Raw genomic sequence first — 24,379 nt, 5'->3', positions numbered from 1 at the left:
TACATTTTCGGGCAATAATATTTCAATTTATTTACGAATCATTGACTAAGCAGAGAGGAGAGCAGGGGCTGGTTGTTCCTCTGTGTTGTGTTTCAGCACTGGTGTGCCCGCCCCCCCCCTCCCCCCCCCACACTACAGATGATGTATAGCCAGGTACACGCCACGGTATGGAACCACACAGAGCAATGCTGGAATTGTTCCCCAAAACCCATCCAGAAACCGGTCCGCCACAGAATTGGGTCCCTTGGTCTAATAGGTCATTGTTGACAGTCTGGAAGAAATGAAATATCATAGGCTGCTGCTGGTTATGTGCCTAAAAAGCATCAGATTACAGCTAACATGCAGCATTATAATCAGACTGCCTCATCTACATTGTGCAAATGGGAATGGCTTATATTTGTACCATTCTGTTTTAGTAATAAAGATAAAATAAAATCTGTTGGCAAATAAAAATCTGCCTCTTTTTCCAACGCCAAGCAATGCGGATTCAGATCATCTGTTTTATTATGAAAAATACTTTTTGGGTTTGCTCTAGACTACACCAAACTTTGTTTGAGTAGGGGGTTTTCAATCGTTTCTTGGTTCACAGAGTCTGAGCAGGTTTCTACATCAGCAAGGCTTAAGAAAATGTTTCATGTGAGAAGGCTGCTATGTAGATCCAAGCTATCGTTGAACCTGTTCGATTTCCCTGTCCTCTTTTTAGGCAGAAATACATTTGGATCATAGGCTCTGAATCTTCACGTGGGAACGCTGAACTCATTCCTGTTCCTGTGAATTGTGGGAAGAAAGCCTGGAGTTTGCCAGGATAATTAGCATCCCCACTGACTGACACATCTAGATAGAAGAGACAGATTGTATTTGACTGTACTTGATTGTTTTCTACAATGTATTCTCAAATTCAAATTACAGTAGGTTTGTCGTGGAGTACGGTGGAATACTTTTATGCCTGCACAAACACCTGTCATGCTGTACTTGTTTGCAGTCACTATAGTCTTGGATAACCAAGTTAACAATCTCTTATTTGTATGATCTTTGGATTGCTGTTATTTTCACTCAAAATACAGTAGATTCAGTTAAGTATTTTTACACAGTATTTGACATGATAGAAGTAAGGTTTATCAGTTGTATGTGTATATGACACAGATCTTCCTCCTCATCTATCCTCCTGTCCTCACTCAGTCCCACAGAGCCTGATCCTCTTTCTCCTCATCCCCCTTCATATCTCCATATCCTCTCCATCTCTCCTCCTCCTTCATATCCTCTCCATCTCTCCTCCTCCTTCATATCTCCATATCCTCTCTATCTCTCCTCCTCCTTCATATCTCCATATCCTCTCCATCTCTCCTCCTCCTTCATATCTCCATATCCTCTCTATCTCTCCTCCTCCCCCTCATATCTCCATATCCTCTCTATCTCTTCTCCTCCCCATTCATACTTCCATATCTTCTCCATCTCTCCTCCTCCCCCCTCATATCCTCTCCATCTCTCCTCCTCCCTCCATCTCCATAACTTATCAATCTCTCCTCCTCCCCTCTATCTCCATATCCTCTCTATCTCCCCTCCTCCCCCCTCATATCTCCATATCCTCTCCATCTCTCCTCCTCCCTCATACCTCATAACCTCCCCATCTTTCCTCCTTCTTCATATCCTCTCCATCTCTCCTCCTCCCCCCTCATATCTCCATATCCTCTCCATCTCTCCTCCTCCCCCCTCATATCTCCATATCCTCTCCATCTCTCCTCCTCCCCCCTCATATCTCCATATCCTCTCCATCTCTCCTCCTCCCCCCTCATATCTCCATACCCTCTCACAGTCATGTATTTCTTCCCCCACCTCCGACATGCCCCCCTCTCAAACCTCTCTACCCCAATCCCTTCCCCCTCTCCTCTCCATCTCCTCCAATCCCTTCCCCCTCTCCTCTCCATCTCCTCCAATCCCTTCCCCATCTCCTCTTCCCACCCTTCACCCTCACCTGTCTCTAAAGGCCATTCTTAGCATCTTGAGCAGTTTGCTACATGTGCAGCAATTCCTTCACAGACAGGAATATAAGGGGATGAGACTCTACCACTGAAGTGACAAATGTGTATGTGTGTTTGTGTCCAGTGAAGGTCAGTGTCCCCGTTTCTACTGGGTTTGGATAATTTGTGTGTGTGCAGGGGGCTGCCCATAATTCCGACATCCCATTATTCCGACCATTCAATGTTCCGAAAATTACCCATTAGTCTCATTGTTTTGACGTCCCGTTGTTCCGACCATATTAAATCCCATTACTCCGACCAACCTGGTCTTACTTGGCAGACTTCATAATTCGACGTTTGTCCATCGCCTCCAAACGTCATTTCTAGACGGCATCATACAGTAGGCTATGATGAAAATAACGTATATGCATGGAGGTGCTCGGGCAGCGAGCATTGAGCAATTCCCTTGCGCGCCCGCACGCCTGTAGGCATAGCTCCACTCGAGTAGCTCCACTCCTGGGTCCAGTTTCGTTAATTAGCCTGATCCCTGTGTCCACATCTATCCCCTTCTGCCAAGTGGTAGATTGATATTGGTCGGAATAATGGGACGTCAGACGAATGGGTTTAATATGGTCGGAACAACGGGACGTCGAAACAATGAGACGTCGGAATAATGGGTAATTTTCGGAACATTGAGTGGTCGGAATAATGGGATGTCGGAATTAGGGCATGGCACCTGTGTGCATGCTTGTGTGCATGGAGGTTTTTTTTATTTAATTTTTTTATTTTACTCAACAATCGTAAAGACATTTTACAAGGAATTTTGTGCAATTTTTGTTTCTAATGGCTGCCGTGTCTGTTCTGTGACCCTGCCAGCTAAACGTTTCAAACTTATGCCAAGCCACCTGCCTTTTATAGGCTAGTTTCTTCAGATTTCATGTGAAGGATACATTTTTTTGATTCCACTTCAGGTCAGAGGACCTGAGTTACTGTTGCCAGGGTTAGCGACAGAGACTAGCGCAGTGACTGTGACATACTGTACTTGTGAGTGTCCCTAGTGGATGTGGGACCTGAATGCCGTCTCCCGACAGGATCCCCTCTGGGAAGAGAGCCTTTCAAGGGGGGGGGGGGGGGGGGTACATGGTCCACTAGCTCTTCTTTCTTTCTGTCTCTAGCCTGCTATCCATGTTCGCATCCCTTCTTCTTTCCCTCCTCCTTCTCTCCTCTCTCCTTCCTTTCTTCTCTCCCCCTCCCCTCCCTTCTCTCACTCTATCCATCACTCCTCCTTCTTCATGACCAGCTGTCATGACAAAGTGCGCAAAGACAATTTAAAAATTAAAAAGCCCAATTAAGATAGACTAGTGCAGTGCCGGTCGAGTGCGTGTCCGTTTGCCGAGCGTGCCTGTTCAGAACACTATAGGCCTTAGCAATGGGGTGAGGTGCAAGTATAAAAATTAATTATTAATAAGGTAACCGTTGACACACAAGACACACACGGCTGTTGCTTGTAACTAGAGTACTTTTATGAAAAAAGACAAAATGTAAACACGACACATTACACTGCATTACACATCATTTCAATTTCCCATTCATATTACATAATCACTTTAATCTAACTGGCAATTCAACAAAGGCATGACTATTATAAACAACTCTTTCATGAAAAACACATTGCCATTCACAGAGCTCAGCATGTTGGCTACCCAGGTCTCCAAATAGCCATAGCTGCCCTTTTCAGTGTGAATTAACTACTCCTGGCATTGCCATGGCAACTCCTCATTCTCAACTTATTAATGAAAATAAATATTCATACCAAGTTAATATCTCTTAATTATATGTGTGTTATAATTTTGCATGTTTACTAGTGGACTCTGAGTGACAATACAGTTGATTGATTGATATAATATCTATATGTCAGTTACCCCCACAATATATCATATACACATACTGTATAAACATGTCTTTGTAACCGGCGCTGGCGCCTAGCTGTGGCAACCACTCCAAAGCAGCTTTGTCGAGAACAGCTCTGGGTCCTAGTGCCGTGTTCAGAACGGGCTGAAAAGGGCAGATTTTTTGCAACCGCTGATCGAAACAACTTCACAGGTGACAGTGCACCGCCTTGGGTCCTGAGCAATACACCTGCTGGATATCAACTTCATACAGTGCAGGGTTCTCAAGATAATCATGATGCAGACATACAGAGATGTCTTCCATTTTAGTTAAAGATCACTACTGCAAGGGGACATACTTAGAGAGAGCTGGGGACAGGGGCACACACATCCCTACACTCATTCCTATTCAAGTCCCTGCACTCATCCCTATTCAAATCCCTACACTCATCCCACACATCCCTACACTCATCCCTGCACTCATCCCTATTCAAGATGGCTCCTGTATGCATGTTGGCTGCTATGTTGTGAGCTCCTGACCTCTTGATTTGACACACACACACTCGCACGCAAACAAACACACATGCAAACAAACACACACACACACCCCGACACGTGCGCGTTCATTCCATCCTGAAGGCTCTTTAATTAGCCTAAGTGATTAATTACAGAGTGGAGGAACCAGGTAATACAGGTACTAGAATAGCTTCCAATTACATCCTTTAAAATCCAATCATTAAACACACGAGGGGGGCAGAGGGTAGGAGAGATGGAAGATAACAGTAAAAGAGACAGATAGAAGGGGAAGGAAGGAAGAGAGAGGAAAGAGTAGTAGTAGTAGTAGTAGTATTGGCAGTGGTAGTAGCAGTAGTAGTAGTAGTAGGTACTTTATTGACCCCTAGTACGAATGACAGAAGCATCCTTTCAGAGCAGATGCCTCCTTACATCTGTCAGTCAGGCTGTTGAAGGGTGTGCCTGAAGAGAATAGTGATTATAATTACAGAACATGAATATAAGTACATGGATATGAGATTAAAATCAACTTCAAATAACACACAGTTTATATTTTATCTCTAAATAGTATTTATAGAATACACAGAAATCTGTGAAGCCCTATTTGACACTGTGCTGCTGTTGATAAATTGTTACCTCCTAGCCAGCCACCCAGTAAGAAATGAGAGTCCATTTGTCAAGTTCTAGGTAACCTACCTCTAACCTCTTGGCATCCTTTTGTCTTCACAAAGACTGTTTTTATGTAGCCTGCATTCATGTCCACTGTGTTCATATAGACTGTTCATGTCCACTGTGTTCATGTTGACTGCGTTCATGTAGATTACTGAGTTTACTGTGTTTCATAGAAGTACAGTATCAGATGTCCACGCTGTGAAGACACACTGTACTGTACCTGCCCACAGACACAGTTGTACTCCCACAACAATGACTATGTTTACATGGACAGCACTATTCCGATATGAATCCACAGAGGGTAAGTTTAAAATGACCAAACTGCTGAAGAGCTGAACTAGCACTTGTGACCTCTAGAGGAGTAGAACACTGCTACAGTGCCCCTAGGCTTCTCTGACAAGCTGACTGGTTGATGTCGCTCGTAACGTTTCTTAGTTTGGAATAAGGACTGAATTGTAGCCTACTTTTATAGACTACAGCAGAGACAGTAGCCTACAGTACATAGAACTGGGGGTGATTTATTAGACTGATCGAACCTTCATTCATTCATTCATTAATTCATTCATTCATTCAAACCTTTATTTAAAACTTGGAAATCCATTGAGGGGGACTCATTTTCAATGATGACAAGCATACAAAGACATTAATATAATCAATAAATAAACCGGTCAGAATAGAATACAAGAGGTAGGACTAGTTCATTTTCTAATACCATTTCCTAAGTACCTTACCCTGAAGTAAGCGATAATCAAATGAAGACATGTGGACATTAGTTGCACTATTGAAGTGCATTATAGATAATACCTTAATCACACCATACATATTGGAGTTTTCAGCATTTTGCACACATACTGTACGGCGGTCAAACTGATTGATGACATGCCCTAGTTTCCACCGAATGTTCTCTTATTAACAGCTAAACGTTTTTGCAAAATTAGAAAACAAACACACAAAAGGGTATACAGTAGCAACATTTTGTTTCAGGCATAGAACCTTCAGGTAATGTAATGTAGGCGTGCGTCTCATCAGTCATTAATCAGACTATATGCTCTGTAACACGTAAACGGGAATATGAAAGGAATATTCTTCAAAGAACTCATGTACATATTGTCTTACTGTATATAGAATAAGGTCAATAGTCAGATTATTGCGGTCCATGTAAACGTAGTTGATGTTGTCTGCAGTTCATTCTGCAGGAAAAGACTAATGTTCACTCTCCTGGTGTCCACGGCTTCAGAGTGGAGAGGAAATCTGCTCAGCACCCCAGAGCCTAAAGCCTAGACTGAACAGACTGGCTCTAACTCTCACACACACTGAAATACAGTCTGCATGGCTCTACGACCATCTGACGTATTTCAATGACTCATCCCCATATGGTAATATCATTAAAGGTATAATATGTAATATGTGGATTAAAATAAAATAAAATTCTAAAATAATACATCCAAAGGGCTTTGCGAAGGCTGCAGAGTAAAAGTATTGCTTTTCCATAAAAAATTTTTTATTTTGTCTGAAATTATTACATTATGAAATGTTGACGGCCCGACAATGACACTGTTGATATCATACTAGCCAATAGTATTACAGTGTTGGTACTGTAATACTGTAATATGTGGGTTGCCAGGTACTATTCTAGCTTCACCACTGTGAGATTAGCAGTAGCCAGCAAATGTTATACTTCCATGAATTAGCAGCATTATAGATGTTGGTTAGCATCAAGTGTGTGTGTGACTATAAAACGGCAGCTTTTCCATCCACTTCCGCACACTCTTTTCATCTAAACGTTTGGTAAAATGGTCGAGTTTTGTCGTCCTGTTTCTCCGCCTGAGCCCCGGCAAACCTAGCGATACGAATCTCAAAAGCTCAGTGACCGAAGAAGGAGCAAAAGTCGGATAAATATCGGGTCAGTCTTTGCTCGTTGGACGGAGTTTATGGAGTTTCGTGGGATAAAGTCTCATGGTGACATGGCTACTTTTCTACTAGACCGGTAAGCTAGCTAACTAGCTATCGTTATCTTTCTTGGAATCTGCATAGCCACACCTAACATTATCTCCACACTACAGCATCTAACATAACTTATTACATGGCACTCTGAAATACTTGATTGTGATTACTGATTAGTGTAACGTTATGTTCCTCTCGGAGTGAAGATCGTATCACAGTATGACTGAAACAGTGCATTCTCTGGCATTTTGGCAACCAATACGTTGTGTTGTTGCAGTTCTTATCTTTAGACACTAGATGGGGGAAATAATCCACATACTACATATTATACCTTTAACTTTGTAAATCGTGCACCTTCGTGGACACAAATCACATCCTCCCACCCTCTTCTCCAGACCACCAATATGCAACAATACAATCTACTCTACAATCTCTTCACAAGTGGTATCAGTAGGGAGTTTAATGTATACCAACCTTACCTGGTTTAAATACTACTGTAGTAGGTCCCATCAGAATTAATCAGTTCTTAAGCAATGCCCGTGCTCTGTGACAGATATATCACGTGTCTGTTCTGGGTCAGTATAGTGAGGTCCAACTACACGCTACCAGCCTTTGCCCTAAATATTTGTAAAAAATGTCCCAGTGTCAGCCCACAGTCCCAACGCCCTCCCTGTCAGACCTTCTGCATACATTAGCCCGTGAGGAGGTCACAAGATCACAAGGTCCTGTCAGACGTCAGACTCCAGGCTGGAGACCCGGTCCCAAGGTCTGGCCATGCAGGGGCTGCTGTTTTCCGACCTCCCGACAGACCCCTGCCCCGGCTGGGCCTCCGATCCCGGCCGGAAGCCCCTGTATGCCCCGTAGGCTCCGTACAGGTCGTCCTTGTACGGAAACTCCCTTTGGCTGGCGCAGCCCCCGTCTCCGCAGGCCAGGAGCTGGCACACCAGACCGGGGTGGGGGCTAGTCGCCTGGGCATGGTGCTGGAGGTCCAGGGGGCCGTGGTAGAGGGGTAACCCAGGGTAGGAGCTCAGGTAGTGGGAGTACTGTCTGCTCAGCAGGCTGGTGGCCCGACGGACCACCCCCACGCCTGGCCCCACCCCGGCCCCCTGCCGCACCACCTCCCCGTAGGTCGGGAGGTGGGCGGAGTGGGAGTAACGCAATCTCTGGCCCTTCCGGCCCCGCCCCCCGCCCTGCCGCTGGTCCTGCCTGATGTGGAGGTAGGCGTGGTCCCGTCGGTAGCAGCGGTGGTTCCGGCCAGGGGGGTCGGGGCCGGGCTCTTCGGTCGGTGAGCTTTGCTCCGGCGGCACACCAGGATATAGGTCTGGCAGGGCAGAGGGCGAAAAGCTGGAGTTGGAGGGGACGGCGGGAGGAGATTCGTCGATTTGGCAAAACCGCTCGCTGCCCCACGTGGCTCTGAGGAATGAGGGCCGGCGGTGGAGCCTGCGTCTGCCCGCCGCCAGCACCAGCTCCTCCAGGGGGGGCCAGTAGCCGCAGCTCTTGCCCGCGGGACAGATCACTCCCCCTGGGTAGATGCCATCGGAGCAGGGTCCCGAGATGTGGTTCTCCAGGAGGTGGTTGGCTCTGAGCTCAGCCAGACTCAAGGTGGGTTTGGCGGAGTTCTCCCTGTCCCTGCGCCTCCTCCTCTCCCACCGTACGCCGCCGCCTGACTCCTCGGACTGGAAGCTCTTGGACCTCCGCTTCTTCCTGGAGGAGGGGCCATCCGGAGGGGGCTGGCGCAGGGGTGAGAGCTGGGAGGGGTGAGAGGCGTATATGTCGGGCAGCTGCAGCTCGCCGTAGGGGACGAAGGGGAACCGGGGGTGGGCTAGGGGTGGGGTGTCCACGCAGAGCCTGCTGGCGGCCCGGTAGAGGTGGGGATCGGGCCGGGGTGGGTCTTCCCCTCCTTCCCTGGAGAGGCGGGGGATGTCGAGGCACGAGACGGGGAGCGGCCGTTCGTACATCAGGCATGAGGCGGAGCGGACAGGGAGGGTGTAGCGCAGCGGCGTGGGCCTCGCCAGCGCCCTCTGCTGTTTCACTGACGCCGCCACCGCCGTTGTCGCCATCAGCACCTGGGGTTCGGAGTAGGGCGGGGCGAGGATGGGGAGGCGGGGGGCGAAGGACGAGGGGTCCTCCGTCACGTAGGCGAACCCTCCCGGCACGGTCTCCGTGGTGACCTGGGGGACGGGGACGGGGAGGCCGCCGGTGCCGTGGCGACCCCAGTGTTCTATGGTCTTGGCGGCACTGTCCAGGGAGTTCTCGACGTTGGTGGTGGAGACCAGCTCTTTGGCAGTGCGCAACATCTTCATCATGTTGGCCTGGGCGTAGTTGGCAGTCAGGTCGGGCAGGCTGGCGGAGTGACCAGGGTCCTCCACCCCGTTAAAACAGCTGTACATACCCTATAGAGGGGAGAGAGATAGATAGATAGACTTTAATTCAGACTCAGGTCCATATAAAATACATAAATACAATACAAATACAAGGACAACAACATATTAAAATACATAAATGCATCGATTCCAGTGTTTCCATAAACAAGAGGAGTACCTTGTATCACTCTGTTTAGTCTCAGTGAGTGCAATTATTATCTTGTTTTTTGACTATAGAAGTCATATAACTTACACTTGTCCATCTTGGAAGCTTAAGCAGGATCCTGAACGCATCGTTATATGCTACCTGTAGTTTTTTCAGTTTTGCAGTGCTATAGTTACACCAGAGGTGGGCTGTGTAAAGTGGAGTACAGTAGGCTCTGAACAGGCTTATTTTAATATCATCTGTACACATATGACACTTGCGAGCCAGCATATTGGCCTGTGCATAAAGTTTGCAGCACTGGCGCTGCACATCATCATCATCACACCCAAATAACGTACTCTCTTCACCACATCTAGAGCGCGATCAGACAATAAAAAAGAGGGAAACTTTTGCTTCTGATCCTCCTTGGTTTTAGCGATCATCAGAGAGAGAGGGCTATTGATACCCTGAGAGGGGAGAGAGAGAGGGTTATTGATACCCTGAGAGGGGAGAGAGAGATGGGGTTATTGAGTGATCCCAATCTGACCTTCACTTACATAACGTAGAAGTTTCAGGAGGACAATTCTAACGTAACATTACAACTGAAGAAAACACACCTACTGTACATCTCAACAAAGAACCAATTTGACTCAATGTGCACTTAGAAATTCATTACATCAATCTCCCTCTTAAGGAAGACCATCTGTAGCTAAGCAGAAATCTCATACACACCCACAGACACACAAACAAAAACAAACATACAACAGACGCCCCTGCTACAGTACATGCCCACACAGACCCCCTCCCACCGCCCCCACAAACACAGATGCCCACACAGACCCTCCTCCCACCGCCCCCCAACCCCCCATACACACACATGCCCACACAGACCCTCCTCCCACCGCCCCCCAACCCCCCATACACACACATGCCCACACAGACCCCCTCCCACCGCCCCCCAACCCCCCATACACACACATGCCAACACAGACCCCCTCCCACCGCCCCCCAACCCCCCATACACACACATGCCCACACACTAAAACTTAACTGCAAACATACAAACAAAGCATTGTCCCCTGACTGCATCGCTCACGGTCGGCTGAAAACCTGACAGAGACAAATTTATATTAGTCCCCGGGACCCCCCCCCCCCCTCCCTTGGTACTTACTTGGTACTACTAGTCATTTAGCTGCTAATCTGATAAATGCAGATACAGGCACAGTGGAGTAATTAGGATGAGGTGGGTTGGTAAACTCCATGAGAGTAGTGTTGACAGGAATTAAAATCCTGGCTCACACTCATTAAATGGGTGTTTTTTCAGAATTTAATTCAGTTATCTAAATTGAGCTGTATAAACAGCAGTAGCTGCCTGTGCTTTCTTTAATTGTCTGCATTTATTTTAACTTTTGCCTCATTTGTCTCTGTCTCCATCTTTCCTACTCTCTCCTTCTACATGTGTCTATCCTTCTCTATCTCTCTGTCTCTGTCTGTCTGTCTGTCTCCATCTTCTCTCTCTCTATTTTGTTCTCTATGTATCCTTCGCTATCTCTCTCACCTCCCTTTTTGTGGTGATGATGGACTAAGGGAGATGATGGTGGGTTAGGATTAGATATGTTAGGATTAGGGTTAGATATGTAAGGATTAGGATTCAATGTATAAGGATTAGAGTTAGATATATGGTTAGGGTTAGATATGTTAGGATTAGGGTTAGACATGTTAGGATTAGGATTAAATATGTTATGGTTAAATGTGCTCTGTTCGATTTACTGCACTTTTTGTAAAAAAAAAAAATCCAATATATGCAATAAATAGGTCCAGGGGAGTCATAACTTCTGTACAGAAAATATAGCCAACAGTGTAGTGCCTGTGGAGCGAATGCAGAATTTATTTTTATTATGAGCGAAGCCGGCCCGGCGCTGAGCCCTACCCCCTGAACTGCACCGTATATAAGAGAGAGGGGCAGCGTCATCTTGATTAACGTTTGAGACACGTCCATTGCTGAATATGGCTGAGAGAATTTATACTCCGGGAGCAAAGACACCACGGTCTTCGGCTAAAAAAGAGTCAGACAAAAGAAGATCACATACACAAATCAATATTGGGCTGGCTTTTACTATCTGGAGAGAGGTTGGAGCTACTTTGGGCATCAAAAGCGACTCGGATCTCTTCTCTTTAGTAGCTAAATTCAGGTTAAGCAACGTTAGCCAGCCTAGTCCCCCTAAAATGTTAGCTACCATGTATTTCTGTATTATACCGACTAACATGGTATAGGCATACACTAACATACATGGATACAGTTCCAGCAAGCTAACTAGATACCAAACGTTTGCTCCCACTCAGGTGAGTGGTCAGTCTGAATGTAATCGGCTGATTTAGCCATGTGTTTGTGTAACGTTAGCCATGTATTTAGCTGATAAATCAGTAATTGATCGATGTCGGACCTGTTTTTCAATTGTAGTTGCAATGCTGGGCCCATGCAGTCACGATAGAAAGCCTGTTTCAAGCTGTTTTCCTTTTTACAGCTACAGAGACGGCCCTTCCTGTTTCAACTGACTAGCCAATATGCAGCTGAGGGGGTGGGAGTGTGAGGGTGCATATCCATATATGGAGTGAAAACGCCCAATTGTTTATATCTAAAACGCTGCACCACTGCCCCATCTAGTGGCCGAAAAAAAACGTACTGAGCACCTTTAAGGTTAGATATATTAGGATTAGGGTTAGATAATTGGGATTAGGGCCAGATATGTTAGGGTTAGATATGTTAGGGTTAGATATATTTTGATACTGTATGTCAACATTAACATTCATACACATTCATCACATTCAAGAGAGAAACTGAAGATGGATGAAAAAGACAGAGATAAAAACAACCACCAACCAACAAATCAAACCAGCCAACCAGCCCATCCAACTGATCGACCAATCAACCAGCATTCCCTCTGCCAGCTCACCCTGCTGATAGCCAATAGGAAGTCCAGCCTGGGGGACTTGTGGAGGGATCGTCGCAGCTTCCAGTAGAGCAGGTGTTCCCAGGCAAAGACCAGCAGACTGAGGCCCATGGCCACCAGCAGCATATAGAAGACACCCGCCATGTTGTCGATGTCCAGCTTACTGCTCATCACCTCGTTCTTCTCGTTCTGACAGATACCCGACAGCCACACCGTCTCCAGGCGCTGGGTGTCTCCTGTGTGGAGGAGGGGGAGAGAAAGGGAGGTCAGATAGACAGAGAGCTACTTTCACATTGGGGTTGGGCCGTTTGACAGAAAAGATTAACAGGGCTCTCTTCATGTGAGCATGGAACAATGGTAGTACATTAGTAGTACATTGGCTTTTCCTATGTTGAATGCAATTATTGTTAGTCGCTTTGGATAAAAGCGTCTGCTAAATGACTGTAATGTAATGTATCTGTCTATTCTGTAATGTTGATGATCTGAATGATGATTAGGAAAACATTCAATACTAACGTAACATACTGACATGAGGGTACATGTTGGGGGAGTGCAGGGGGTATAACTCTGCATTCCTGCTGTGGAGGAGGATATTAACTCCATATTGACTGTGTGTGTGCGTGTGTGTGTGTGTTTGTGTGTGTGTGTGTGTGTGTTAATTATTCCCACCACCCCATGCTGTACGGCAGGATATGAACTGTTCTCTAAGCTCCCTCCCTGGTGTTGCTCTCCACTAGGAGCTGGACCAGGTCCAGGTCATTCATGTTGTGTGTGCGTGTCGCCCCTACCCACCGTCTCCTAGGAACTGCAGCAGAGCCAGGTCTATGGGTCGTTTCCAGCGCGAGGTCTTCTGCAGGGCGATGCCGTAACCGGTGGTGGCAAACACCTTCCCGCTGCCGATGGTCACCAGCTTACAGCCCTCGTCCTTGCCGGCCATGTAGTTTAACACCGCCGCGTCATAGATGAACGCATCCAGCTTCCTGGAGCCATGTGGGGGGGGGGGAGGGGGGGAGTTATACAATGCTGTTGCTCAATGGTGACACTTATTTGGTGAGTTAAGCCCTGGTTATACAGTACTTTCTGCGTACGCGAGGGTCCACGTGATGTAAATTCCGCCATCTGAGGGTGTACGCATCGGTACCGTGCAGACATCCGTGTGCATCCCATTTTTTGTGACCACGCGTACTAGTCTCCCACGTGCCCTGTATGCTATGAAAGCACCAACTGCCCTGTCCTCCAAGCAGAACACAAGTAGGATAAACAGAACCCCTGTGCATCCACAGCTGTCTGTGTACACATCCGTTTGAGAGTATACAGTAACCAAGGCTTAAAGGAACACGCAAACCTTTGTGGAAATTAGCTTATTTGCCATCTTCCCCAGAGTCAAATGAGAAGATACATACCCTTCTCTTCTCTACGTGCAGTAGGAAGCATTGAGACCAGTTAGAGCCGTTAGCCTAGCTTAGAAGTGGATTTCAAACATTAGCATAGGCTTACGGCTCTAAAAGGTCTCAATGCTGCCTACTGCACGCACAGAGAGGAGAAGGGTATGTATCTTCTTATTTGACTCTGGAGAAGATGGCAAATACATGTAAGCTTATTTCTCCAAAAGTTGGCGTGTCCCTTTAAGATATATAGTGAGTGCGGTACCCTGTTTTGAGGCTGTTGAGGGCCTCTTCTACGCCCTTCTGGTTGTACTTGATCATGTGCGTGTGCATGTCTGGGTAGTTACTGCGGATGTTCCGCTCCGTGCTGCCATTCGGCACTGTACCGAACCGGAATGGTGGGTAATGTTCCTGAGGCTTCTGGAACTGGAGGACAGAGGAGAGGGGAGGGAAGGAGAGGAGGGGATAGGAGAGGGGAGGAGACAGGAGATGGGAGTGGGAGGGAAAGAGAGAGGGGGGGAGAAGAGAGGAGAGGAGAAGACAAAAGGGGAGGAGAGGAGAAGAGGGGGGAGGGGCAGAGTGGAGTTCAGTTCAATGAGAATCAATTCAGACACAACCCATAGTGATCTAATTGATTCAGCTCCAATCAATACTGTTTGATTCAATTGAATGCCGTTCTACTCAGTTAAATTCGATTACATTTGGTATTGGTCAAAGCAGATCAATTTGAATCCATCCAGTGGCCATTAGTAAGTTCAGCTTAGCTCCTCACACTCCTAGATTTCAATAAACTGTAAATACAAACAATCCATTTTTCTTTCTGACAGTATTGACCTTTAGAGCCCAGATGAATGGACTTCTCCATGCAGTCCTCTTACTGGAAAAGTGTGTGTGTTGTGTGTGTGTGTGTGTGTGTGTGTGTGTGTGTGTGTGTGTGTGTGTGTGTGTGTGTGTGTGCTCGTGCGTGTGTGTGCATGCATGTGTGTTGTTCAGTCCACACATATCCAAATACTCTGTAAGACAATATAAAAGCCCTGTACTCTGTTGCCTGTTTACATTACAGCCCACACAGACCAGATTAGTAGAGGCTTACACAGTCCACAACAGTCAGCCCCCCATTGCCCATTGCCAAAACATATTGCTTTGTACACAAACAAGCATGAATACGTTGAAGCCCACAACGTTAGCTAACTTAGCTAGATAGAATAACATAGTGTTAAAGTTAGCTAGCTAGCTAGTTAACAGCATTCTGTTTTGTTCATAGCTAGAGCAAGCTATGAACAGATTCAAGATTCCTTTATTTGTCACATGTAATGTATGGTGTACAGTCACAGTGAAATGCTGCTGCCGGCTCCAAGATTATACTTGACACAGATAAACTCTAGCAATATGATGCAATATGATGCAATACATCAAACAAATAGCATAATCTAGATGGAGCTGGCAAGACCGCTGCAGAGTAGGTGCGCGCCATCTTGCCTAACAGCGCAGATTTGCGTGCTGTGACATCCTCCCAGGGAACAGACGGCGACAAGGGCGCGGGACACAAACCTAACCATACGCAAACCTGGCCGTACCATGTGCAGGAGGCCAGTTCAGCACCACGGACAGCACCACAGGGGTGAAGAGGCTGCGACCAGACAGCTCAGGCCCCGCCAGCCCCTTGGACAGCATGGCCAGGTCGAAGATGGCATATACAGGCGGTTCCTGGTTGCCCGGGCAACGCTGCTCCCAAGCTGCTCTTCATTCCCCAATCAGGCCAGGAAGGAATGCGCATCAGATGCACCCACTTGGCTAACGAGCCTGCAAGCAGCTAAAGGCCAGACTGGGGAAACACTGTGGCTGCGTTCCGAATCGCCTACTACATAGTATGCCAAAACAGAAAGTAGTATGTCCCAATACATAGTATGCCACATGCAGTACGGCAAAAATACCAGGATGACCTACTACATCCGGTGGAATTTTGCAGTATGCAAGCCAGCAGGCTTTTCTGGCTATTCTGACCCACAATCCTGTGCGCAGCGGAAATGTGTGTCACATGTGTGAGTCGTGACAGCTGTAGACGAATGTCGCGTTATGGACAGCGACGGATGTGGGCTAATTTCAAGGCGCAATGTTATGACAAGGTAGTATGTCCCAATTGGATGCCTACTGCTTGCGAAGTACGTACTTTCTAAGGGCAGCTGTAGTAGGTACTGGTAGTAAGAAGTAGAAGTATGCGATTCGCAACGCAGCCTCAGTAGTCTTTGGACTCAGTGAGTAGTTGTTTGTTTCAGTGGCGTTGCGCAATTTTTCGGGGCTCCCCCGCAGGTCGGGCCATGGGGCCCCTCCCACAGAGTGACATGGGATAGACATCACGGCCACTTAATGCTTTAAAAAAAAAAAGGTTTATTGTTTCAGGCATCATTGACAAATACAAAAACAAGTGGCTCTGTATTAGGCTATTATAAGGTATCAATTTGGTTCGGATCAAACTGGAAAGTCTGAAAGTCCGGACTAAACAACGTAGGTGTGAAAGGGTCCAGTCATATCAGTATCAACTATATCAGTATCAGATCATATCAGTATCATATATATTAGTATATATCAGTATCATATACATTCATTTCAAATAAGAGTTATAAGAGTTTACTTTTTACCCGGCTGCACCGTGGAGTCTAGGTGCATGCCTCTGCCCTCTGTGGCCATCTACAAATGCTTATTGTAGTTGTAAGTGCAATGCCTTGCTGCCTGTAGCACCATCCTTGATGGAGCATATGTGTGGGCTGGACCAGTTTAATTTACAGGAAAGGAGTGAGCAGAGGGTAGAGTTGTCCATTCTTGTAAATGTAAACTCTACTTTCCACTGAGGCTGCAATTTACATGAGTATGTATTTTTCTTTGAAGAGCTCATTCTCTCTTCTGTCAGTCAAGAGACGGTAGATGCTAGATCCTCAGGGAGAAAGTCCTGTAGCGCACGCGCGGACTACACGGCTACCATGGAAACCAAACAACGGTGTAGCTGTATTGAAGTCAGAGTGGAAACAGTGACATTTGTAGCGTTATGTTAGAATGAAACGGGTCGTGACTCGTGAGTAAATCAGATTGTCAGAAATGTGGGAGAAATATGACCCCGGGAGAAAACCGGGAGAGGGCACTGAAAATCGGGAGGGTTGGCAAGTATGCGCACAGTCGACCCCTGCCTGGCCGCCTCAGCCACACTGCTGAACGCTGGCACTCGCAGCGACATTGACGATTTGCCCAGCTTCACCCTCACCACCGGTAACGGACAGCGAAGCAGGTTGTGACGCGTTAAGAACGGCATCCCCCAGGGATCTGTCCTGGCCCCCCTCCTTTATGACATCTCCACCTATGACCTGCCGACCACAGTCTCCAGGAACTATGCCTACGCAGACGACCTTGCGCTGGTGTACTCAGCAGGAGACTGGCAGGCCGTGGAGGAGACCTTGAGTCAGGACATGCAGACACTAGCGGCATACCTCCGGAAATGGAGATTGAAGCTCAGCGAGGCAAAGACGGTGTGGTCGGCCTTCCACCTTAACAACAAGGAAGTCAGACGTGAGCCCCGAGTGCACATTGATGGAACACTGCTGTCATACAGCACCGAACCAACCTACCTCGGCTTGACACTGGACAGGTCGCTCACGTTCCGCCGACACCTCGAGTCACTGCGCAAGAAGTTAACAGTTCGTCTGGCATTGATGAGGCGACTGGTCCGATGAGGCTGGGGTGCCGGCGCAAAAAAACAGTGTACCGCAGCCCTAGCCCTGGTCTACTTGACCAGTCAATATTGCGCACCGGTCTGGTGTCGCAGCGCTCACACCCGCCTCATCGACCTGCCTATCAACAAAGCCTTGTGCATCGTGACAGGATGCCTGCATGCCACTCCTGTGGACAACCTTCCCATCCTTGCAGGCATCCAGCCCGCTGGCCTCCGCCGCACAGGAACCACAGCACGTCTCGCCTTCCGGGCCGTGGAGCCTCACCACCTGCTCCACGTTAGACTCACTGCAACAGTGGAGCCTCCCCGGCGTCTCAGGTCGAGCCCTTTTGCGCCGCACGGGATCTCCTGCAGCAATGAGATATTGACATCAGCGAGGCAGGATGGGCGGACCACATCTGGCGTGCAGAGTGAGACGCAAACACCTACAGACTCCGTGATTTCATCCCGACCGCCGGTCCTTCCCCTCCCGGGATAGACCTAACCAGACCGGCGTGGGTGAGGCTTAATCACCTCCGGACCGGCGTCGGACGCTTCCGCTCTTCTGTCCGACATACCGGACACCCAACGGAATGCATTGCCTGACGGTTTTGGATGACATAACGGTGACATGGTTCCTGGAGGTGTGCCCGGATATATAGCCCGGGTGACCCCTCACCCAGGCTCGGGGTGGTAAAAGGATAACCCCTCGGTCCCTGAGCCTGGGGAGGAGAGGAGAACAAAACATCTAACCCGCTCAAAGCAGAAGAAGAAGGTGAATGAGAGGCCATTGTAAAACGCTTTGAATAAGCGCTACAGTATATAATTGCAGTTAATTTACCGTCCATTTATTTATCCGCTGCGTCACCGACAGATGGAAACAGAAACAGTAACCATTCTCACTGCTCAGCCTTGCCTCTGGGGGGGATATCTGCACAGATGACTCACCCATTGATTATTCATCTAATCCACTGTGTTCCCCGCTGGACAGAAACAACTCGCCAGGACTCAGATTACCGGTATCTGGAGACAAGCATCTTAGCACGGCTAAACGGTTCACTGTGGGGCCTGTATCACATATCAACATAAATGTTATAGAATGTGATATTATTGCGGTAAATAATGAGTCTCTTACCTTCTTGTCGGAGAGCCCTGAGACAGTGTCTATGTACTGTTCCTGGATCATGAAGGCGGCCAGGTTGGCCGTGTAGGAGGCCAGGAAGATGACGGCGAAGAAGGCCCACACCAGCACCATGATCTTGCTGGTGGTGCCCTTGGGGTTCTCGATGGGCACAGAGTTGTTGAACACGATGCCCCACAGCAGCCAGACCGACTTGCCAATGGTGAAGGTGGGGCCACCGGGCGCTGAAGGCAGAGGAGGGGGAAGGGGGTTGTTCACTAGGGATGAGACGGTATGGATTTTTGCATTACGGTACGGTACAGTATCTAGTTACACGGTTTACGGTATTTCACGGTATATGGCATTTCACCTCCCCAACACACATAAAAAAACAAGTATTTTACTTTGAAGGAACTACAGTGCAACACATGATGGAAAATACACACTATTGTAATTAAGCTCAGTTTATTAATAGCAAGCTTATATTAAATTACAAAATTAACTGTTGCAAGCAACTTGAAATGTGAAGTTTCAGCAGCGCATTATTGTGTAATACCGTAAACACAGAGAATGTCACAGTTCTAATACCGTGGACATTTTATACCGCGGTTCACGGTTTTACGGTATACCGTCTCATCCCTATTGATCACATTGATCACCAGCTCTGTGGCCTAGTGGTAGAGTGTCTGCCCAGAGACTGGGAGGTTGTGGGTTCAATCCCCGGCCGGGTCATACCAAAGACTATAAATATGGGACCCTCCCTGCTTGGCACTCAGCATCAAGGGTTGGAATTGAGGGGTTAGATCACCAAATGATTCCCGAGTGCGGCACCGCTGCTGCTCACTGTTCCCCCAGGGGATGGGTCAAATGCGGAGAACAAATTTCACGCACTCAGGTGTGTGACAATCAGTGGGACTTCAACCTTTAACCTAGTTTATAACACCGATACCTAGTTTATAACACCATTGATACCTAGTTTATAACACCATTAATACCAAGTTTATAACACTGATGCCTAGTTTATTGTGGCCCAGCATGTGAAGAAAGTCATGTTCTCTATCCACATGCTTGGCAAATTCTGTATTCTGGTCATATACTGTATAATAACAGGCTATCATTGTCAACATCTCTATTGGATTTTTCTCTCAAACAAGGACTCGTCTCTTTTGAATGTTGTTATTCATCAGCAAGTGTCAGCTTTCAAACTTTTAGATCAACACAGTGAGCCAACATCACAGCGTTAGGCCGTTTCTCCAGTTTTGTCGTCAGGCACAGCGACAGCGTGACGGGCCATCAATCACAGTCTGATTAGTACAGCGAACAATGTTAATTAAAACTGGGAAGTGACCTTTCAGACCCAGACACGCGGTCACTCCGTCAGTGTTGCATACTGTGATTGATTAATGTTAGTTTAGTCCAACGAAGTCTGTTAGGAAATTCTCTGAATTGAAAAGCGGCGACGGTTGTAACGGTGGCTACATTGTTGCACAAACACATTCAGCTTTGACCTTCACAGAATCATTTCAAAAACTCCTACAACCCAAAAGGTTAATATTTCTGAGCATGACTGTTTTTGAGTGTGGACAGGTCTTGTTTGTAGGATAGAGAATTTATGTCCCACTGCACTTACTCTAAACCCTGGGTTCCCAAACTCCATCAATGTGAGCCTCCTCTGAAAACAGTGACACACCCGTGCCCCCCCCCCCCAACCCCCCAAATGTGTCCATTTTGCAAGGCAGCGTTAGCTAGCCCATAACGTTACACAGCTAAGTTAGCTCAGTGGCACATGTTGCTAGTTAACGTTATGACGTTTTCGCACAATACATTCATGCCTGCAGGGGGAGGCTCTCTCTGCACTATCCACCAATTTAGTATACTGTACATCTCTCCCATTATTTATTTCGATTTTCTGACCTTTAAAATCACGTTTCGTTCATAAAAACCATAGAAAATTCAAAAATAAATTATTATTTTTTTCTTTCTAACCATCCCTCCCCTGAATTTATTTGGGGCCCCCCAGGGGAGGCCCGCCTCACAGTTTGGGAATGCCTGCTCTACACGAACCTCAACCATCTCCATGAGCAGCCTAAGCAACACTATCTAAAATAGTTCTAGTAAAATAATACCTTAGCTAAAATCAAACACACACACTGTGACAACCACGTTGCTTTCTCCACAGTGCTGTACAGCAGGCAGATGGCAAGACTCACACTTGGCGCTGACAAGGCTTCGGTTGTAGCCGACGGGACTGCAGTACTCAAACACGAACACGGTGACGGCCACCACGGTCAAACACATGACGAACATCATGACCCAGACGGCAGGGCTGTAGGGCTCTGGGAAGGAGATAAGGGAACAGAACAGACTATTCAACTCACCGGGCACCTCAGCTCACAGAGAAATAATAAAATCTAAAATCTAAAGTTGCACTGTGGGGGAAGGAGAGGCAAAGCTAAAATTTCTTTTTATAACATTGGGAAGTGTTTCCTTGCGGAAAATAATATAATAGTTGTCCCCCACCCAATTAAATCAGAACGGGAGGCTATTAAAACAGTGTCAGTCCTATCAGATGTACCAGAGCCCACCACTAGGAGTGCTAGCCACAGTTAATTTTCCTATTGTCAATACAAAATTGCTTTGCACACAAAAACATCCCTTTCCCATTCCACAAAACATCCCACAAAATAACCTACAAATGACTCCCAAACGTTCACACCGGCTTCCACTGCTTCGCTGACACAAAGGGGGGATTCATCACTGGTGGGGGACAACATGTTTACTGTGCACTTGTTCAAGTTTGCTGCTCAGGTTTTAGTGTTTTATCATTAGATTTAGTTGTTCGTGCTTTTGTAAGAGGATGTTCAGCAGTTGTACTGAGAGGGTGTTGTAGTGTCCGCTGTGGGATACAAATTTGATCAGAACTATTTGCGGACTGCAGAGACAGTGAGCTACTCAGTAAAGTGGGCAAGAGTAGAAAAGAGATCCTTGGAGGCAGCAAACTAGGGTTAGGGTTAGCTAGTTCTCCCTCTGGCCTAGGGTTAAGGCTATTTCTCTCTCTGGGCTAGGATTAGCAACTGTAGCTCTCTCTCTGGGCCTACATGGAGGTGCTACATAGCTGACAAATGAAGACACTCCAGGTAAAAGCTGCTCCCATGGGCACAGATCTCATATCTGAGCACCATCTCCAACTTCTCAGCTGAACCATCGAATCAAAGGACGAATGTGACCATAGCTCAGATGATGAAGGCAAGATGCTCTAACAGAAAAAGACACACAAAAAAGAGATTCTCTCACCGAGGAAGGCGGAAGGGGACACGGTCCCGTTGCTACGGGCAACCATGACGCTGATGCCAGTTTCAACGAAGGGCACAGAGAAGTCGATGATCTCAGAGCGCTCTTCGTTGATGGTGAGAGATCCTATGGCCATGTCTGCACGCCTGTAGAAAACCTGACACAGTGGGTTAAAGGACAGGTTCGGAATTCAGCATTGTAAGCCATGTTATAAGGTTATTTACAATCATATACAATGGCCGATATCAAAGTTTCGTCACACAGTGCACTCTCGAGATATAGTCTGTTACCGCTAACACACTCAATGGATCTATTCATACAGACAAAATCCCTAAAAAACACCATAAACTCTAGTTTTCAAAGACAGGAAACTCACCGAGTGGTCACTGGTGTCCGTTGATGTTCTGGCAAAAAAAATGCCACAAAGTATGCTTCCGGTCGGATTTTATTGATCATATTACCATTGATTTGTATTGACAACAAAGCCAGAAATGTTTAGATTCATCTGCGTCCTATATTTGTTTTGATCAACAAACACTTCTACCACCTAACACTATCAATGAAATACCAGCTGCAAAGCAATCCTAGGCTTCTCGACTTGTTGTTGTTGTTGTTGTTGTGTAGACCTGTGACCCAAAAGCGGCTCTTCTTCTTCTATGGTAGCCTCCAAACTCAGTCAAGACCTCCAAAAGTTCAGGCAGAGGTTTACAAATGTATGTACTGCGAGTGAAAATTGTTATATGCTAAATGATAAATAAAACCTGATTGGAAGCATAATTTGTGATGATTTTTTTTTGCCAGAACATCAACAGACGCCATTGACCACTCGGTGAGTCCTGCTTGCACCAACTCAAGAACCCCACAATCTGGATAAGAGCACTAGTTGTCGCGATCCCTAAGCCGAACAAGCCTGAAGGGGACCCAAAGAGTTACCGCCCATCTCTCTTATGTATCCCCTTCAAGATCCTTGAGTGTCTCATCTACGCTTGCGTCGAACCAATCATCAACCCACTGCTCTCACAGGAGCAGACTGGGTCCTGACGTGGGAGATCAACCATAGATCAAGTCACTTTGATGACTCAAGACATCGAGGACAGCTTTTCGGGACAGGATGCCTGCGCCCCACTCCTGTTGACAACCTTCCCATCCTTGCAGGCATCCAGCTCGCAGGACTCCGCTGCACAGGAACCACAGCACGTCTTGCTTGCCGGGCCGTGGAGCCTAACCACCTGCTCCACGACAGGCTCACTGCAACAGCGGAGCCTCCCCGGCGTCTCAAGTCAAGACACTCTTTTGTGCCTGCCACAGGATGGCCGGACTACATCTAGCTAATGCTAACTCTAATGCTAACGCTAATGCTAAAGCTAGCAGTAGCGTTAGCTAGCTAGCATTAGCGTTAGGATTAGCGAGCTAGCGTTAGCGTTCAAAAGTGCCTTTTGTGATGTCCCGGTGACCTTGACCTTTGACATTTGAATACCAAAATCTAATCCAATTAATCTAATTAAGTCCAACTGGATATTTTGGCCAAATATGTACAAATTCTGTCAAGCCGTTCTTGAGATATTGTGTTTAGCAGGCCAAAAACACCTTTTGTGAGGTCAGTGACCCTTGACCTTTGACCCCCACAATGTAATCAGTTAATCCTTGAGTCCAACTGGACATTTTACCCAAATATGAACAAATTCCATTAAGCCTTTCTTGAGATATTCATCAGGCGAAAAATACATTTAGTGACGTCACAGTGACCTTGAACTTTGACCTTTGACCCCCACGATCTAAGCAGTTCATCCTTGAGTGCCAGTGAACATTTGTACCAAAGGTGAAGAAATTCCATAAATGCGTTCCCGAGATATTGCATTAACAAACATCGGACGGACAGACGGACCGACAACCCGAAACCATACTGCATCCGGTCAGGCTATCACCTGGCGGAGGCATAAAAAATAATTATTTAATCACTTTTGTCTCTAAAGGGAACACTTCTAACAACATGTGGGAATATGTTTCACACCTAAATGTTTTTCAATCTCTACAGTATGGTTTTACTTGATAAAGATTTGTTCTTCTGGTGTCTCTGGTGTTTTAGTGGAAACATCGAAACTCATCCAGCCACACACACACAAACACACGCACACACACTAGATACTTCAGCCTCTGGCCACAGAAGACAGGGATGCTCTCCTGAGGACCACCTGTGCAGAGTGTTCACGGTACAGCTGTTTGGTGTGTGTGTTTGTGTGTGGGTGGGTGTATGAGTTAGTGGACTGTTACTATTTACTGTTACGGTAATGTCCCAGTGCTACTGTGATAGTGTTTACTGTTACCGTAATGTCCTAGTGCTACTGTAATACTGTTTACTATTACAGTAATGTCTTAGTGCTACTGTGATAGTGTTTACTGTTATGGTAATGCCCTAGTGATAGTGTGATAGTGTTGGAGTTCCACTCT

General features: G+C 46.8%; 1 protein-coding gene across 1 annotated transcript in view; it reads right to left on the bottom strand.

Moving 5' to 3' along the window:
* Positions 1-7,704: 7,704 nt before the first annotated feature.
* Positions 7,705-24,379, bottom strand: part of LOC311323831 (glutamate receptor ionotropic, NMDA 2C-like) — a gene marked incomplete at both ends in the record, with an annotated part of 48,408 nt that continues 31,733 nt past the window's right edge. Inside the window, 7 exons of the mRNA XM_084456131.1 lie at positions 7,705-9,369; positions 12,439-12,671; positions 13,228-13,415; positions 14,086-14,246; positions 18,656-18,885; positions 20,851-20,976; positions 21,935-22,088. Coding sequence (XP_084312257.1) covers positions 7,705-9,369; positions 12,439-12,671; positions 13,228-13,415; positions 14,086-14,246; positions 18,656-18,885; positions 20,851-20,976; positions 21,935-22,088 — 2,757 coding nt within the window. The remainder of the gene's footprint in view (positions 9,370-12,438; positions 12,672-13,227; positions 13,416-14,085; positions 14,247-18,655; positions 18,886-20,850; positions 20,977-21,934; positions 22,089-24,379) is intronic.

This window comes from Borostomias antarcticus (assembly GCF_949987555.1).
Source record: "Borostomias antarcticus genome assembly, chromosome: 22".
NCBI lineage: Eukaryota > Metazoa > Chordata > Actinopteri > Stomiiformes > Stomiidae > Borostomias > Borostomias antarcticus.
Note: the sequence above shows the minus strand (reverse complement) of the source record. Positions and strands in the feature narration are given on the sequence as shown.